At 45.0% G+C, this 17010-nt stretch overlaps 1 protein-coding gene across 3 annotated transcripts in view; it reads left to right on the forward strand.

The window, feature by feature from the left end:
* Nucleotides 1-17010, forward strand: part of ATP10B (ATPase phospholipid transporting 10B (putative)) — an 88100-nt gene that overhangs the window by 28570 nt on the left and 42520 nt on the right. For 2 of the 3 annotated variants that reach the window (XM_069484260.1, XM_069484261.1), the window contains 6 exons: nt 2565-2650; nt 5809-5915; nt 9510-9641; nt 10493-10620; nt 12211-12463; nt 13606-13844. In XM_069484260.1, the coding sequence (XP_069340361.1) occupies nt 2565-2650; nt 5809-5915; nt 9510-9641; nt 10493-10620; nt 12211-12463; nt 13606-13844 (945 nt within the window). The remainder of the gene's footprint in view (nt 1-2564; nt 2651-5808; nt 5916-9509; nt 9642-10492; nt 10621-12210; nt 12464-13605; nt 13845-17010) is intronic. The other variant, XM_069484262.1, reaches the window with a different exon arrangement.

A 17010-nucleotide genomic window follows, 5' to 3' on the forward strand; every position in this document is an offset into this window, starting at 1 on the left:
GTCTCCATCTGCACATCTGTCAAACCTCTTAAGGTGACTGTGAGAACTTAAGGACAGGTGCCTGGCACGTAGTCCGTGCTCAGGATAGGTAGATCTGGCCTAAGAAACTGCAGAGACGTAACTCTCCTCTGGAAAGAGCTTGTCTTTTCCTGTACCCTGATGACTCCCCAGGCCTTTTTCCAGTTAGTGGGACTTTCATCAAAGTGCAACGCCTTAGATAAAAGGTTGGGGCAAAAGAAATGGTCAGTTAGGTGAGCTCCATCCATAAGCTAAGAAAAACTGTGAGGGTGGTGAGGGGACACCACCCCATCTCAGGAAGGAATCAGAAACTCCTGGATGAGGCTAAAATAAGAACCTCGACAGAGTTGTAAGGCCAGGCAATTCCCTCCGTCCTTGGGCTGGCCCGGCAGCTCCCCTGGAGTGAGCTACGGCAAATCCTTAAAAGCAAGCAGGTCCCATATGCCCTCTCCACAGCCCATCTCGGGGAGGGAAGAAAGGAGCCTGGGGGACAGGTAGCTAAGGAGAGCAAGGTCACCCTCCATGAAGAGAGGAAGACAGACAGAGGACCAAAGGCCAGCACCCAGAAGGAAGGAGAACTCGGAACCGGGAAAGGGACACTGTAGGAGGAAGGTTGCTGGGAAGCCCCAACGGAGGAACAAGAGAGTCAAACTTCGCCGTTGCTGGGGACACGGGGGATATGATTAAACTGACAACAGGGCTCAGAGGCACCGAGAAGGATCATTAGCTCTCAAACCCCACTGCCATTCGTGTCTGGAATGAGTTTGGATTTAGGACCCCAGCCTTGGGACGAGCGGTGCGGAGCAGAGTGAAGCGCAGGACTTCATCAGGGGCGCGAAAGCAGCTGACAAATTACAGTGTGATTTGTCATCATCTCAGAACTCGGCAAGCATTTGTCCCTGAAAAAATCGATTCCCCAGGGGGAAAAGGGCCATATTTTTAGAAACTCCTGGATGGGAAATTTATTTCAAGTGAGTAGAGAATTTATTTATCTTGGCACCCCCACAGATCCGATGGACAATATGTTTACATGAAGCCAGAAAATCCTATCATTTCTTCGAATCAATTTGTCCCTTTGAACAGCTGTACCTTGAAGCTCTCAGTGATAAATTCACTCCCCATGCTAAAAGCTCTACCCAGGAAACCATTTCCAAGCCCACCTTTAGCACTACTACCTCCTATTTGCGTAGCATGAAACAGGTTTCAAAACTGCTCCACATAGATTCTGTTTTCTGATGCACAAATGAGTCGGGCAGGGCAGGTGGTATTAGCCCCGTTCTACAGATGAAGAAACTGAGGCTTCAGATTTCAACATAGTATTAGTCGATGTGGAGGACAGTTGGAAGCAAGATCTCCCCACCTCTAGATGTGTTTTACCCACATTAGACTCTACGAGCTTGGACAGCTAAAACACCTTAAAGAAGCAAAGAGTCGAGGATGGGTTTAAAGTATTTAGCTACAAGATTGTTCACCAGGAGGCAATGTGTTATACAAGTAAAGAACAGAGGGTCTCCAGTTAGACTAGGATTCAAATCCCAGCCCTAGTATTACCATGGGCAGCCTGCTTCACCTTTCTGAGTCACAGATTTCTCATTTCTAAAGAAAGGGGATCATTAAAGTTCCTACTTCAAAAAATAATTGTAAGCTTAAAAATAAATACTACGTATAAAGTTCTCATCACAGTGTCTGGCAGAAATATGAGTCCAGCTAGTAAATGCTATTTATTTTGTTTTATTAGCTACTATTTTCACGGCATTTTTATAATAGCAAAACAAATTGAAACAATGTAAATATTCAGTCGTGAAATAGGTTAAAGGAAATACGATTCATTGGTATGATAGGTTTTGGAGCAGGTGTTAATGATGATGTAGAAAAATTTAATAACATGTAAAAATGGCCAAGATATCTGAACACTAGATCTTATTGTTGAAATGCATAAATGTATACTTGTATAGTTACATAAATACATGTGTGTGTGGATATATACACACACACACCTAGAGATATTCACAAGCATTTAACTGCATGTATCTCTAGGTGGTGTGATTTAGAATCCCTCCTTTTTCGTCATCTGTTTCTGCAGTGTCTAACGTGGTAGCCAGTAGCCACATGCAGCTATTTAACGTTAAATTAATCAAAATTAAATTAAATGAAAAAACTATTTCTCGGGCAAACTACCACAATTGAAGTGCTCAATCGCCACCTGTGATGAGTGGCTTCTATACTGCACAATGCAGACTTAGAATATTTCCGTCATTGCAGGAAGTTCTATGGTACCACTCTGGGCTGGAGCCCCAAACCCAGGCCCGCCAGAGAAACACACTCAGGGGAGTGACGCCCTCCACCCTGCATCCAACTGCTCGTTTGCATCTACTTTCTCCTCCTTAATGAGGATTTCACTCTTTTAACACGTTACTACTATCGCAGTGTGACAAAGCAGGGATTACCTTATTTGCAATGGTCCTAACAGTGATTAGCTCTCCCCATGATCCTATTAAGACTAGATCCTCTGAATTAATAACCTCACAGCGTCCCCTCTCCCACAGGAGGTGCAGTTCGAACCAGAACGTTTCCGCAATACCATCGTGTGCGAGAAGCCCAACAACCACCTCAACAGATTCAAGGGTTACATGTAAGTATCCGACGCACCTGTACTGCTGGGAAATGCCTCCTCTGCAGCTAGAAAATACGTTTTCTTGAAATGATCAAACAGATAAGCATCTGGATCCTGAGGAAGTTTGTTTCTTTTATATTTATTTCTATAAAGAAGGACTAGAGAAATCTAAGTTGGGAAACTTTTTCTATTCTTTTTTCTTTTTCTTTTTTCTTTTTTTTTTTTTTTTTGCTGAGTGATAGTTAATTATATTTATCTTGCAAGGCTAAATTCAATTCACCAGTGGACTTTTTAAGAACCTTTGTGAAATAGCATCAAAGTCAAGATTGTACTCTGATTCATGGGAGGAAAATATGATTTAATTAAGATTGATTTTCTAAAAGGGCCTGTATTGTATTGTAGGTAAGAACAGGGACTTTGAAGTTTGACAGACCTGGGCTTGTAACAGGGTTCTACCAATTACAAGCTGTGTGACCTTGGATCACTTAATTAACCTCTCTGGGCCTTGGTTTCCAGATCTATAAAATGCAGATTGTAATATCTACATCATACGATGTTTCTTTTGTAGAAATTAAGTTGTTTTTCATACACAGAGCCCTTAGCACAGCAATCTGCAAAGAGTAAACAGTTAATGGTGGCTGCCGCTGTTGGAAATATTGTTATTCTTACTCCTCAACTTTGGTTCAGACTAAGAATTTTACTGTACTTCTGCTCCCACATCGAATGACTAGTCTTCCTGCAAAATAAGAGCAATAGTAAGAGATGTGAGTCAACGCCCTCATACAATGCTTTAGAAGTTTCTAGAGTCCTTCCACAGAACATCATCTCATGTAATCTTCACAACAACCAAAAGGAGTGTCATGACCTCCATCGCTCAGACAGGGATTCTGATGATCTAAGACTTTGCAAGATTCTGCCAAAGTCACACAGCAGGTACCAGACAAAGCCAGGACTTGAATCTGGGTCTTTGGACACCAGTCCCGGTGTGTTTCCCATTGCTGTGCAGTGCAGAGCTCGGCCCTGTTACGCCAACTTCTCCACCGACGGGGCCTGGAAGGGGGCTTAGGAAGCCGCCTGGGAACGCAGATGTCTCTGCTTTCCGCCACCCACGTTTTCTCGGGCCACATGGGATGTCACGAGGAGGAATACAAGAGGGGAAAGAATAAGAACAAGACAAGAGAAACAGTAGCTTCTAAAGGCAAATGATTTTTAAAATGCACAGAGAGAGCAGATGGACACAGGCAGGGAAGGGCAGAGGTCCCGCGGAAGAGGGAGGACTCTGAAGAGGAGGACGTCATTGCAGGCATCTGGCGAGGGAGAGGCGGTCACTGTCCTTGGAAGGAGCGCACTGCTCGTGCCGAGCTTTGTAGATTTGGTTCATCCCAAACAGCCCGTGCCTTGAGCCATTCTCCTTGCCCGCTGAGAGAACAGCCTCATCACTGGGTTTGTGCTATGACCCTTCTCCCCCCAGACAGCTCACGCCACCAGCCGGCCTTTCTCAGCTTTGCGCCTGGGCTCCAGCCTACCCCTCTCAAATTTCAGGACAGAACTTGGGCAGCTTCGCTCAGCCCCCAGCACCTCCTCTCCCTGGTGGCTGCTCCTGGAGATCTGTCTTCCCTCCCTGCTGGGGCCTCATGGATGAGCCCTAAAAGTCCTCTCGGGCAGCCCGGGAGCCACCCCACGCGGTGATGGGGAACCCTTCGCTGTGGTCCTGCAGCCTCGCTCTGCTTGGCAAGGGGAATACCCTCAGGCCTGGCACCCACAGGGGGTCTGCACCCTCTTCCTGGGCGGACCCACTGGTCTGACGCCTCTGGGTTTCCCAGAATATTCTCTGGGTCCCATTAATTCAGAAGTTCCCTGAGACTACACACGCCAGCTTTTGACAAACTATTTGAAGATGAGGGGGGTCAGACTTGAAAATGCAACTTTTAAATAAAAGGATCTCTATAGAGCAGACAGAGCAGGGATCGTCAACCAGAGGCGATCACCATCACCACCACCCCAACCAGGGGACATTGGGCAATGTCTGGAAACATTTCTGGTTGTCACACTGGGGAGGGGTGCTGCTGGCATTGAGTGGGTGGAGGACAGGGGTGCTGGTAAACAACCTGCAATGCACAGGACAGCCCCCGTACCGGAGAACCGTCCAGTCCAAAATGTTAATAGAGCCAAGGCTGAGAAATGCTGCTTTGGAGTCAGTTAAATAGAACATCCCTGTAAACCAAGAGCGCCAAACAGAACAGCAGCTGTGAGATAGCTAATCCCTTTCTACCATCCAATGAAAAAGGGACCTTATGACTGGGAGAAGGAGAAACCTCTGTCTTGTGTTAGCATCTCAGAGTATCATAAAAGTGTTCTTGAAACCACAAGTTACTGACAGTGAGGCATGCAAGACTGCTTAGTCCAGTATTCAGTCCACGGCCAGCCTCCTCCTTGACAACAGGGGGAGCCATGGTGGATCCTGAACTTCAGCCATGCTTGGACCACCTTTATGATTTTTATCATATTCATAAAGATCTATACTTTTGTCTACCAAATTTTTAATTGCCTTACTTTTTCTTAAATTTATTTCAGAAGGAAATTTTAAATCACTGGCCCTATGGGAAACCACTATCACTTGTTATACATAGCAGGTAATAGTAAAAATTAATACAATGAAATCAAAAGTTATCATGGTATTCTAAATTCAGATTATTATTTGCCAAAGCCACCTCTGTGTTAAAGAGTAGTGTAAACAAGTGTTAGAATAGGGTTAACAACATGCCAGCGTCAAATGGAGACATCCTCCTTGAGAGATTCAGCAGAATTGAAAATGGAAATGACTGTCTGATTCAGGATGAGTGGATGGGGTCGTACTTTGGGATCTCTAGAGTAGTGAAAATCACAACGGGGTTGGTATCTGTGACCTGGATTCCCCAGTCTTAGGATGTTCCTTGCACCAGGTGTGTAGCCTTGGAAAAATCTCTCAGCCACACTGAGCTTCAGCCTTTTCATGAGTAAGCACAGTCACTCTACTAACTTCCCAGAACTACAAAGAGTCAAATACAATCATGTAATTAAATGCAGTTTATAAACACAGAGAGGAGAGAGATCATCCACTTCTTGTTCTGTGACACCAGCCAGTGGCAGCATGGAGAAACCACCAAACTACCCCGTCTTTTATTCCTCATCCCCAGGGAGCATCCTGACCAGACCAGGACTGGCTTTGACAGTGAGAATCTTCTGCTTCGAGGCTGCACCGTCAGAAACACTGAGGTGGCTGTTGGCATTGTCGTCTATGCAGGTCATTGTCTCGGGGTGGTTTTTTTTTTTTTTTTTTGGTCCAAACTCCCCTTTATCCTCCCTCCTCTATCCCCTCCTCCAAACCCATCTTCAGGCAGTGTAGAGTCCTGTAACTTCCCATTCCTCAGCTCAGCACACTGAGACTGGAAATCACAGCGGTTCACTCCATCCACGGGAGATAAAATGAGATTCCAAGTTGATATCACTCACCCAAGCAAGACAGGGAGAGGGGTGCACACTCATCCACTCCAATGGTTTTGTCATGCTAACTAAAGGCAGGATGAAGGGCATCTCCTTGATCCGGTGGAATAACCTCACCGAACTTAACAGCTTCACCTTTTGTGCCTCCATTTCCTCATGTGTACAGTGGGAAGAATATTTGTATCTGCCTCATAGAATACGCACGAGGACAGATGACCCAACACAGGGAAAGCACCCAACACTGTCGCTAGTGAAGCGAGGGCTCAGTGGGTTTCAGCTGCTGGGTTTGCAGTTATGTATTTACTGTTATCTTTGCTTACTTTACGGCTCCCGATATGGAAGCCTAGCTCTCCTTTGCACCTTGATTTTTCTTCTCAAGGAATAAAAGGTAATAGTCGCACTTCTCACAATGACATCTGAAGTCTTGGAGGGCAGTCTTGGGACTGTTATTTCTCCAGTGCCTAAGGCCAGCCCTTGGGAGGTGTTTAATAAGTAATACGAGGAACTGAAGACTTCTTCCACTGCAGAGAAAACACAGACTCCCTGGAATGTCTGCTTCAACTGGAAGACTCTAGAATATGTTTCCATCCAAGTCTTCCACTCACTGGGACACTTGGGAATATTTTGATTTTTTTTTTTTTTTTTTGGTATGGTTTGGTTTGGTTTGGTTTGATCTGAGTAGAATCCCACTTTTGATGGACATAGAAGAACACTTAAATACCCATCTACCTTAATATTCACTTGTTGGGATTGTCAAAGAAAAACAGATCTTTTTAAAAATAAAGTCACAGTCTAACTAGCTTTCCCTAATTTGGGGGAGGAGGATTATATTTGCCAGTTTAGGTGACTTCTTTCAAGGGTCTCAAGCAATGGAGTTCAACGCCATCTGGTAGACCTACTAAAAATGAACTCTCCGGCAAGCTCCACCCTACCAAAAAAAAAAAAAAAAAACAAACAAACATGCCTAGGCTTAGAGCTTTGCTTCTCCGGCTGAACAGAAACAAAAAAGAAACCCTGAGTGGGTGATTGGAGTGGTGTATGAGGGGGCAGGTTTGGGGAGAGTGTTAACCCTGGCCCCAGGGCTGCAGGCTGCCTAGGGTAAAACGCACTCGTGTTCTGCATGTCTTGAGCAAGTTGGTTAAACTTTCAACATAAGAGAGACTCATAGTTCCTTCCTTGCAGGGTTATAAGATTCAAATAAGATTATCTGTGAAAAGGACCTAACAAGGCCGGAAATGTATTAGGCTTTCAAAAATGTGAGCAAAAATAACACATTGTTTTTAGTATTATTATTTAGAGCAGGGGTTCTCGACCTTGGCATGCTTGGTGTCTTGATCCAGATTAATCTTTGTGGCCAGGGGCTGTCCTGTGAGGTGTTTAGCGGCATCCCTGGCCTCTACCCACTAGATGCATTAGCCCCACCCCCCTACCCCAAGCTGTGATAGCCAAAAATTTCTCAAAACATTGTCACATGTCCCCTGGGGAGTAAAACCACCCCTGGTTGAGAACAACTGGGTCCGGAGTTATCATTTCTCTCTTGAAATTATCAATGGGCAAAACAACAGGACCTCAGAGTCAGAGGTCCAAAAGGGTCAAGCTTGAGCTTTCCAGAAGGAAGAGAGCCAGTGTAGAGGTGGGTGCTTCTTACAACAAACATTTACGGAGCCCCTACTGTGGCTCAGAAAATAATTTAATTACTTTGTGTATATTGATTTCCTCCTGCACACACGTGATCATTCTCTCCCACCTTTCAGAGGAATTGGAGCACACAGGGATTCATGCACCCAAGGTCACATATGCCCTGAGAGGAACTTTCTGCAACCCGATATCACGCATCTGCAGAGCTGAGCTCTGTCTGCCTCTAGAGCCCACATTCTAACCACTATACCATACTGCCTCCTCCTTGAACCCAACTCTTACCAAAAGAGCAGAGGGTCGCAGAAGGCAAGGAGAAGGTGGGGGAAGGGGGTGGTCCCAGGACCCCTTGTATGGAGTGAGCGAGAGAGGCAGGCGGAGAGGCTACGGGCCATCAGTGCAGTTGGTCTGTGCCCATCGTGCTTCTGGAACCCCCTCCAACTGCAGCTGCTTGTGTCTAATTTTAAAAGCCTGGAGTTTATTCACTCCTACTGTTTTTTAGCTACTTTAAATCCACAAGGCAACCAGTTAAACAGCATTAAAGCCATTTGCTTCTGGAGCTGTATTGGTTTGCTTTAATTTTGCACAGAAAATAGATGCCTGGCATTTTCTTTTTTAATTTGACTGCCGATGAGTACAGCATGGTAGTTAGAATTCAGCAGCCCCGAATGAGAGGTTCTAAACACAAAGTCTCAGTTTGACTCTTAGCTCTTAGCTGTGTGGCTTTGGGTACCAAGGGTTGGTGGAAGGAGAAATTGGCTGGGAAGCAGAATCTTGGGTTCCCACAGTGACTCTGATATATTAATTTATTCTTTCACTTTGGGCAGATCCCTTTTACTCTCTGTCCTCAGTTTCCCCAACTGGGAAAGGAGGTGACCGTAAGAGATTGTTAGTTTTAAAACTTTGTCACCTTTTCTTTGAACAAAACTTTATACGGAAGTCCAATATAGGAGTGGAGCTGCTCAGAGTTAATGGTGAGGTGGGGGCCTTTGGTCCCTACTATTCTTACACAGGCAACACCGACACCTTACACACAACCAAGGAAACAAGTATGGAAAATACAGGCCCTAAGTACTGTCCTACCACAGAGCCTTTGCACATACCGTTCCACGAGCCTAAAACTCTCTGCTCCTAACTTTTCTCTGTCCCTTCAGTTTTCCCCTTAAATGTCATCTCCTCAAAGAAACTTTCCCTGAGCATGCTCTCTAACGCTATCTCTTATCTGCCTTGGCCTTTTGTTTATTGTTTTTTATTTCATAGGACTTATTAATAAAAGTAATCATCCTATTTGTTTGTTTCCTTGTATCTTCACCAAAATGTGAACCATCTGTCATTCTGTTGTATCCCACCACTAGCTCGTAACAGCCAGAACAGCACCTTTGTACAAAGTAGAAGATAGCACTTCCTCAAGACAGCTGACTATCATTTGCCAGAAAGTTGTCATAATAAACTTACAAATCTTTGACAACTTCAAAATGAAGGGTACTCTCCAGAGTTGTGCAGTGCACAACCTGTGCATGCTAGCTCCTTCAGTGCCCACCACAGTGCCTGGCACGCAGGGGATGCTCAGTGAATATCTGCCGACACAGTATGTGAGGCCTCTCCAGCTAGTCTCAGCAACCTCCCAGAGGCAGGACCCATTGGGTTTAAAGAAGGAAGCCTCTCTTTTATCACAAGCTCCTGTGAGAGGAGCCAAGGGCGTGGTCTAAAATGGAGGCAACGAAAACCAAGGATCTGATTTCCTCATTTTCTCTCAAAGGCCATGAGACAAAAGCCATGCTGAACAACAGCGGCCCCCGGTACAAACGCAGCAAGATTGAGCGGCGCATGAACACTGACATCTTCTTCTGCGTCGGGCTTCTCTTCGCCATGTGCCTCATTGGAGCTGTAGGTATGGAATATTCTGGAAAGAACAAGAGCACAGTAATCTTTTTCTTAGGACAAGTTGCTTCAATTCTCTTGAGTGTCAGTTTCATAGTCTATAAAATAGGGCTAATAAAAAATAAAGCCTACCCCACCTCTTTAATAGGATGCAATAAAAGGAAAATGCAAGTGAAAATCTCCCGAAAGCAGTATGTGCTCTTTACATATTAGGAATATCGTCTATCATTTATTTGTTCAAGGAATATTGACAGGACCCAGGCACTATCTTAGCATGGAAGGATAACAAAGGAGTCAATCACAGGACTGGTCCTCAAAGAGCTCCTGTTATAGTCTAGCAAGGACTCAAACACGTGGGCAAAACCAGGAATATAGTCTGCCCCACTCCATGAGGCCGTACACGGGAACTGTATTTGTTCTCCACGCTGCTGTAACACATTAACACACACCTAGTTGTTCAAAACAACACAAATTTATTCTGCTACCGCTCTGGACGTCAGAAGTCCCAAATCAGTTTCGTTGGGTTAAAGTCCAGGTATTAGCAGGTCCAGTTCCTTCTGAAGGCTCTGAAGGAAGAATTGTTCCATGTCTTTTTCAGCTTCTCGTGGTTGCCTGTGCTCCTTGGTTTGGCAGACTTAATGCCTAGGCATCGAAATGTAGGATATATGAAGGACCACTTTAGAGTTAAATGAGTACACACACACACACACACACACACACGCACAGAGCTATCTCATACGGAAGAAGGCTGGGTCCTCCAAAGCACACTCATTTCTAGGAATGGGTCAAAGGCTGATGTAATTGACCAATTTCAGCACAAAGTGGAGATTCTGGCTAGTCCCTTGTTTTGCCTCTTCTCAGGTCACATCCTCTGGAATGAGACCTTTGAAGAACACCCTCCCTTTGATGTGCCAGAAGCCGACGGCAACTTCCTTTCCTCTGCCCTTGAGGGTGTCTACACGTTCCTGTCAATGATCATCCTGCTCCAGGTAGGAAGCCCTCCCCAGCCAGCAGCCTGAGAATTTACGTGGCCAATACCCCTATAACTATGCAAAATAAAGAAACATTTGTACTGACCCCAAGAAGAACTAACTGGACTGAGAAGAGGTGATGCTTATTCCTTTGTAAGTATTTACATTTTGGGAAATGGCAAGATCACCCTGCATTATGGAGGGGACCCTGCCCCCAGATCATATCTAGAGGAAAATACTTATCAGGCTTTTCTGTTTAAATTACAGCAGTGACCCACATGTGTCTGTCCCTTTTTTCAGGTATAGAACAGATAAAACATTAAGGATCTAGGAACAAAAGGAGACGAAGCAGAACAGTAAGCTAAAGAGAACTCTTAGGCTCCAAACATAAAGAGAGAAACCTCCCAGTCTGTGTTTTAACATTTGGTAGATTGACATGGAAGAAAACAGACTTGTCCCTATATAAAAGGAAAAAAAAAAAAAACAGAGAGAGTATCTACAAAATGTGAGGCAGTAAGGGAAAAAGAGATGAATAAAGAATCTTCATTCTAAGATAACAATCTCTGAAAAGGTGAGGAAAGTGCAATTTTGCTTTAGTGAGGCTCCATCTACATTAGATTTCTCATGGTATTTGAGAATGTTTCACTGCCCTCTTATCGGTGAACCCTTTCCCTTCATTCATTCATCCAGCAGAATAATCTTTTTTAAATGTGAATCATATTGTACCCTTCCTGTCCACAGAGCCCTCCAGTGACTTCACATCTGCTCAAAGTGCCCTTCAAAGTCCTTACCGTGGCCAACGCAGCCCTAAGTGGTCTGGACCTTGACCCTCTCTCTAACCTTGTCTGCTGCTCCTTCCCCCCTCCTCTCTCACGTCCAAGAGGTGCTCATAGTTACTCCCCAAACACCTGCCGCCCCCCGTGCCCAGCCTTTGCCTGGCCTTTTCCTCTGCCCAGAACCTCCTCCCACAGATAACCTCGTGACTCACACCCTCATTTCTTCAGGTCTCTGCTCAAAGGTCATGGTTTATAAAAGAGCCCCTCCCGGCCATCACTCTACCCTCTTTACTTTTTTTTGTTCTTTCTCATGAGACTGGCCACCACCAATATATATTTATTTGTTTTTTTACTGTCACTGGAATGTCAGTTCTTCAAGGGCAGGGGATTCTGTTCGGTTGACTCCCATTTCCAGGACTTGGAACAGCACGCAACACACAGCAAGCACTCGACAAATATTAGGTGTCAAATCAGTGGGCAGAAATCAACCATGGATCTGAGTACCTGTAAAAGTGTGTGGCAGCCCTCAGTGGCATAGAGATCCGAGGGGAGTCAGGGGACTCTGGGCAGAGGCTGCTTCTCTCCCTGCCAGCTCAGTCACTGACGCCCAGTGGGGAGAGCCTTCCTCCCGCCAGACACCCCGGGTGAAGAAGGCATATTGCGTCTTCAGATCCCCCCTAAGAATTCCAAGGGAGACGTGACGTCATTGACCTTTAATTTCTCAGAGAAAGTCCATCCTGTGTTCTGTTAAATGCCTTTCCACCTGCCGGTGAGGGTGCTGAGGCAGGAAACTGCCTGGTTTCTGACACGGTGGGAATCCGTCTTCCCACAGGTGCTCATCCCGATCTCTCTGTACGTCTCCATTGAGCTGGTGAAGCTCGGACAAGTATTCTTCCTGCACAATGACCTCGACCTGTATGATGACGAGACCGATTCGTCCATTCAGTGTCGAGCCCTCAACATCACTGAGGACCTGGGCCAGATCCAGTACATCTTCTCGGACAAGACAGGGACCCTGACAGAGAACAAGATGGTGTTCCGGCGCTGCACCATCATGGGCAGCGAGTATTCTCACCAAGAAAATGGTACGAGGGCCCCCAAGGGCCTCCATCCCTCTTTCTAAAAGGAAACATCTTGCTCTTCCACTCTCCTGGCTCCCCATAGAGGCTGTGTGGCATTTTGGCAAGTTGCTTCCTGTATCCCTGTGGTCTTCCTTGTAGCAGATCAGTGCCATTGTAATTGCCTGTAAGCTTTCATTTGTTCACAAAGGCTGGAAGCAATTCCAGGCCCTCTGTTAGATCTTTATCTGGTACCATCTACAACACGGGATTTTTACCTATGAGCAATAGATTGCGGCATTTCCCAGTTATGTGCCAATCATACAACCAAGGCTTCAGAATTTCTCAGGTCACCTTACCTGACCTGTCAGGACAGATCTAGGGCAAGGCACATGCTCAGATTTGACAGATCCAGAAAATGATTTTCCCTGGGGCAAAGTTTTGATTTGGGAGATAGGGCTGTGAAATACCCTGACTGTTATTTTGCATGGACTGAAGGTGGCCCATAAAGCTGACCTGATTCCCTCAGCCACCACCACCACCCCCCAATACACACTTTCTAACTGAGAAAAGAAACTCTCAAGAGAGCAACGTTCATACTTTTGAGTAGGAAGGATGGAGAAAGAGAGAGGAGGGAATATTGTAGATGGCCCTATCCCCTTTGCCATGGTGATAGTTGACCATTTACATGGGAGCTCCTGATCTCTTTTTAGTAATAATAACAGTTACCATTACTAGTACTTAGAGTGTGCTAATCACTTTAACACATTATATCATTAAATCTTCAAAACAACCCTATGGGTTGGGTACTTTTTTAAAAACCCCTAATTGGGGAAATAGGTTAAGTCAAAGCTCAAAGTCACATAATTAGCAGGTAGTAGAGCCAGGGTCTAAATCTGTAGGACTTGGTGGCACCCCTCTTTCTCCAGTCTCAGTAGATCCATTGCCAATTTTCCTGAGCTAAATGAGTACACACTCACACTCACACACACACACACACACACACACAGAGCTATGTCATATGGAAGAAGGCTAGGTCCTCCAAAGTGCACTCATTTCTAAGAATGGGTCAAGGACCTGTGCTCTTGCCCAACCCCAAAGTCAAGGATCATCCAACTATAGCCCAGCCAACTTATGACTGGTGAAATAACAAGACTCCTTTCTTGCAGCCAAGCGACTGGAAACCCCAAAGGAGCTGGACTCAGACAGTGAAGAGTGGACCCAATATCAATGCCTGTCCTTCCCAGCCAGATGGGCCCAGGGTCCATCAACTATAAGAAGCCAAAGAGGTGCCCAGCCCCTGAGGAGGTCCCAGAGTGCCCGTGTGCCCATCCAGGGCCACTCCCGACAAAGGTCCATGGGACGCTGTGAAAGCTCGCAGCCTCCAGTGGCCTTCAGCAGCTCCATAGTAAGTCCTTGCCTTTCCCCCCTTTGAACTGCAAGTGTCCCATGGTAGGAAGAGGTGGGAAAGGACTCTCGGATGTGAAAGAGAAAAGATTATACACACCCTCAAGAGTTCTCAAAATGGCACCCTTGGTCTTGCATGTAGTCCACACATGTGTTTCGTTTTCATAAATAATTTTTGTTAATTTGAAATGCTCAATGTTTAGAAATCAGGAGATTTCATATAAACATATAGATTCTTGCTTCTCTTTAAAAACTTGAATTGCAGAAATTCTACACACTAAGTCAGCATTTCCTCATGGCGACAATTGGTTTGAGTTGAGGAGTCCATATCACTTAGACCGAGCATGCAGTCTTCAGCTCATCACAGCCCCCTCCCCACCACCTTCTCTATTTATCCCACCACTGAGCTGAGAGCCAGCAGCGTGTTAGTTATGCATGTTTTTTAAATTATGAAATTAAGGCCTGGCTCATGCCTATAACCCCAGCACTTTGGGAGGCTGAACTGGGAGGATTGCTTGAGACCAGGGATTCGAAATCAGCTTAGGCAACATAGCAAGACCTCGTCTCTACAAAAAAAAAAAAAAAATTAGCCATGTGTGTTCACACATACCTGTAGTCCTAACGACTTGGGAGACTGAGGCAAGAGAATCACTCAAGCCCAGGAGTTCAAGGCTCCAGTGAGCTATTATCGTGCCACTGCACTCCAGCCTAGGCAACATAGTGAGACCTCGTCTCTTAAAAAAAAAAAAAAGGAGAGAGAGAGAAATTATACAATTAAGAGAAATAAGAAATATTTGTTATGCCCATGTTTCTACAAAGTGGAAAAGCAAAAGATAAGCCTGTAAGTCTTATGTTTGAAGAAAAACAGGAGAATATACTTTTTGGTGATAATTAAAAATTAGTCTTAAATAGTTATAAAGCAAAGAATATCTATCTGTATCAAAATTATCCAGCCTACATCATTACCTTAGGTTAATGGCCTTCATGGGCATTCAAGTTTGTGACTTCGGTCTGGGGCTTTCTGCATGTCGTCCTTTGAGCCATTAGGACAGCCATCAGCAAACATCCAGGCAGCAAGTGAAGAAGCTGAGTTCCTCCCCTGAAATTACCCAGTATCCCTTAGAAATCAAGGCCAGAACTGGGCCTCCTGACTCCTGTGCTATTCCTCTCACCTCTACATCTGTTCTTTCTCCAGGGAACACAAAACCACATCATCAGGAATCTCTGCACTTGCAGAAAAGGCCACAGGGAGCCCCAGCTATCTTGAACAAGAGACACATACTAACAGATGGGACCTAGATTATAAAAATGATCCTTTTGGTCAATTTCCTTCCAGTCTTTTACTTCCTCCATGAGTACACACATACACACATGACTATATATGTTAAACATTATTTGCAATCACGGTACATATCAACTGTAGGTGCCTGGGGTTCGTTCGTTCGTTCTTTCTTTTTCTTGCAGAGTTAAGTAGCACAGGTTTTTTTTTTTTTTAACTGAACATGCTACCAAAAGCATTTTTCATATTGCTACTTAGTATTCATAACCCAGGACTGTGTTTTCTGACGTGTGACAAAGAAAAATGCTGTGAGTCTGTGTTCTGAGTTGTTGCTCATCTAACTTTGGGCGAGTACAAAGTTGAGTTAACTCTCTTGCATCATTGTCATGCAAGAAATGCAACATTAGCAAGGATAGAACAAGAACAGGATGTTAAGACGTATGATCCTCATAAATACACAAGTGGAATGGTCCACAGATGCCTCTGGGAAGACTTCCGTGGGTTTTTTTTTTTTTCTTTTTGACTTTCCCAAGTGAAATAACAACAGGACGTGCCTATTATCAAGTCTTTCTCTTCTTTAATTCTGCCTTCTATAAATGGAACGCGCTTCCGCCAGCTCTTTCCCTAAATATTTGTCAAATGACCTTCCTGAATTCTCATTAGGCATAGATTCTACATGTCCTTGGTCACCTTCCAGTTCTAGGTACCACTGGCATCCCATTGCCTGAGAATGTCTTTCCACAGAACACAAGGAGAGAAAAAGGCAGCTTTCCTTTGTGGATCTCAGTTGGGACACACCAATTCACTGTCCCTTGTTCAGCCTGAAAAATCTCAGCAGCCCAGAAAAACCACTGCCCTGAACCAGGGAGTATACCTTTTATTCAGGGCCCTTAGCTGATAGGAGCACACTGACCCTAGAGCTACCTCCAGATCCTGGATGTCATCATCCTGCCCTGGCTGGCAGTTCCAAAGGCAAGTTCTGGCAAAGTTCATTAGGGAGCAATAAGGAAATTGACACAAGACCCAATTGTTGTTGCCCGGGCAGGTGGAGATGGTGATGCGCTATTTTTATGAGCAACTAAGTACACTGTTCTAGAATCAGGTCACTTGAAAATATGCGGTTAGTGGGGCAGTAGCATCCTTGGGTGGTTGCTGGGAAGGCCACTGGTCTAGGAGTCAGGAAATGCAGGTTCTGGTTTTAGATCTGCTACTGGCTTGCTGGGTAACCTTAAGCAACATGTTAAACCTCTTTCTAGCTCTCTTCCATCACCTGCAAATACTTTACTTAAAATTCTCACCAAACATTCTAAAGATCAAATGACATCTGCAAGATCACTTCCAGCTATGAAGTAGGCACATTTGGGGTCCAAAGCCCCAGGTTTCCATCTCAGTTATACCATGCGTTAGGTCGTGGCTGTGGTCAGCTTAAGCCTTCACTTCCCCGTTGTACAAATGAACATGATTGTTCAGGCTGGAGTTTATTTTGAGGATTTGATCTTAAAATCATGTGTTCTAGGCAGATGGATACCTAATAGAAGTTTTAATGATATTTCTAAAGGAAAGCTGTCTGCCTTATATAAATATTCACATATGGACGTCACAGAGGAGAACAGAGTTTTCACAGAATACAATGGTTGCGCTCTCTCCCCTGAGATGCTGGTATTTTGATCTAGGGTAGGGCCTGGGCATTCTTATTTTTATTTCTGATGATTCTAGTGAACAGCCAAGATTGAGAACCTCTGTAAGCAGACCGATGTTCTGCCAGGAAACAGTCTTCATTTGGCTCAAATAGGCACCTCCTATAGTCTGGAAGGCATTGGTCAAAGGGCGTGATTTATGCCACCTAAGCGGTCTCATGCCACCCCATCAATTTCCTCTGGCTGCAGCC

The sequence above is a fragment of the Eulemur rufifrons genome, chromosome 10 (genome assembly GCF_041146395.1).
Source record: "Eulemur rufifrons isolate Redbay chromosome 10, OSU_ERuf_1, whole genome shotgun sequence".
Taxonomy (NCBI): domain Eukaryota; kingdom Metazoa; phylum Chordata; class Mammalia; order Primates; family Lemuridae; genus Eulemur; species Eulemur rufifrons.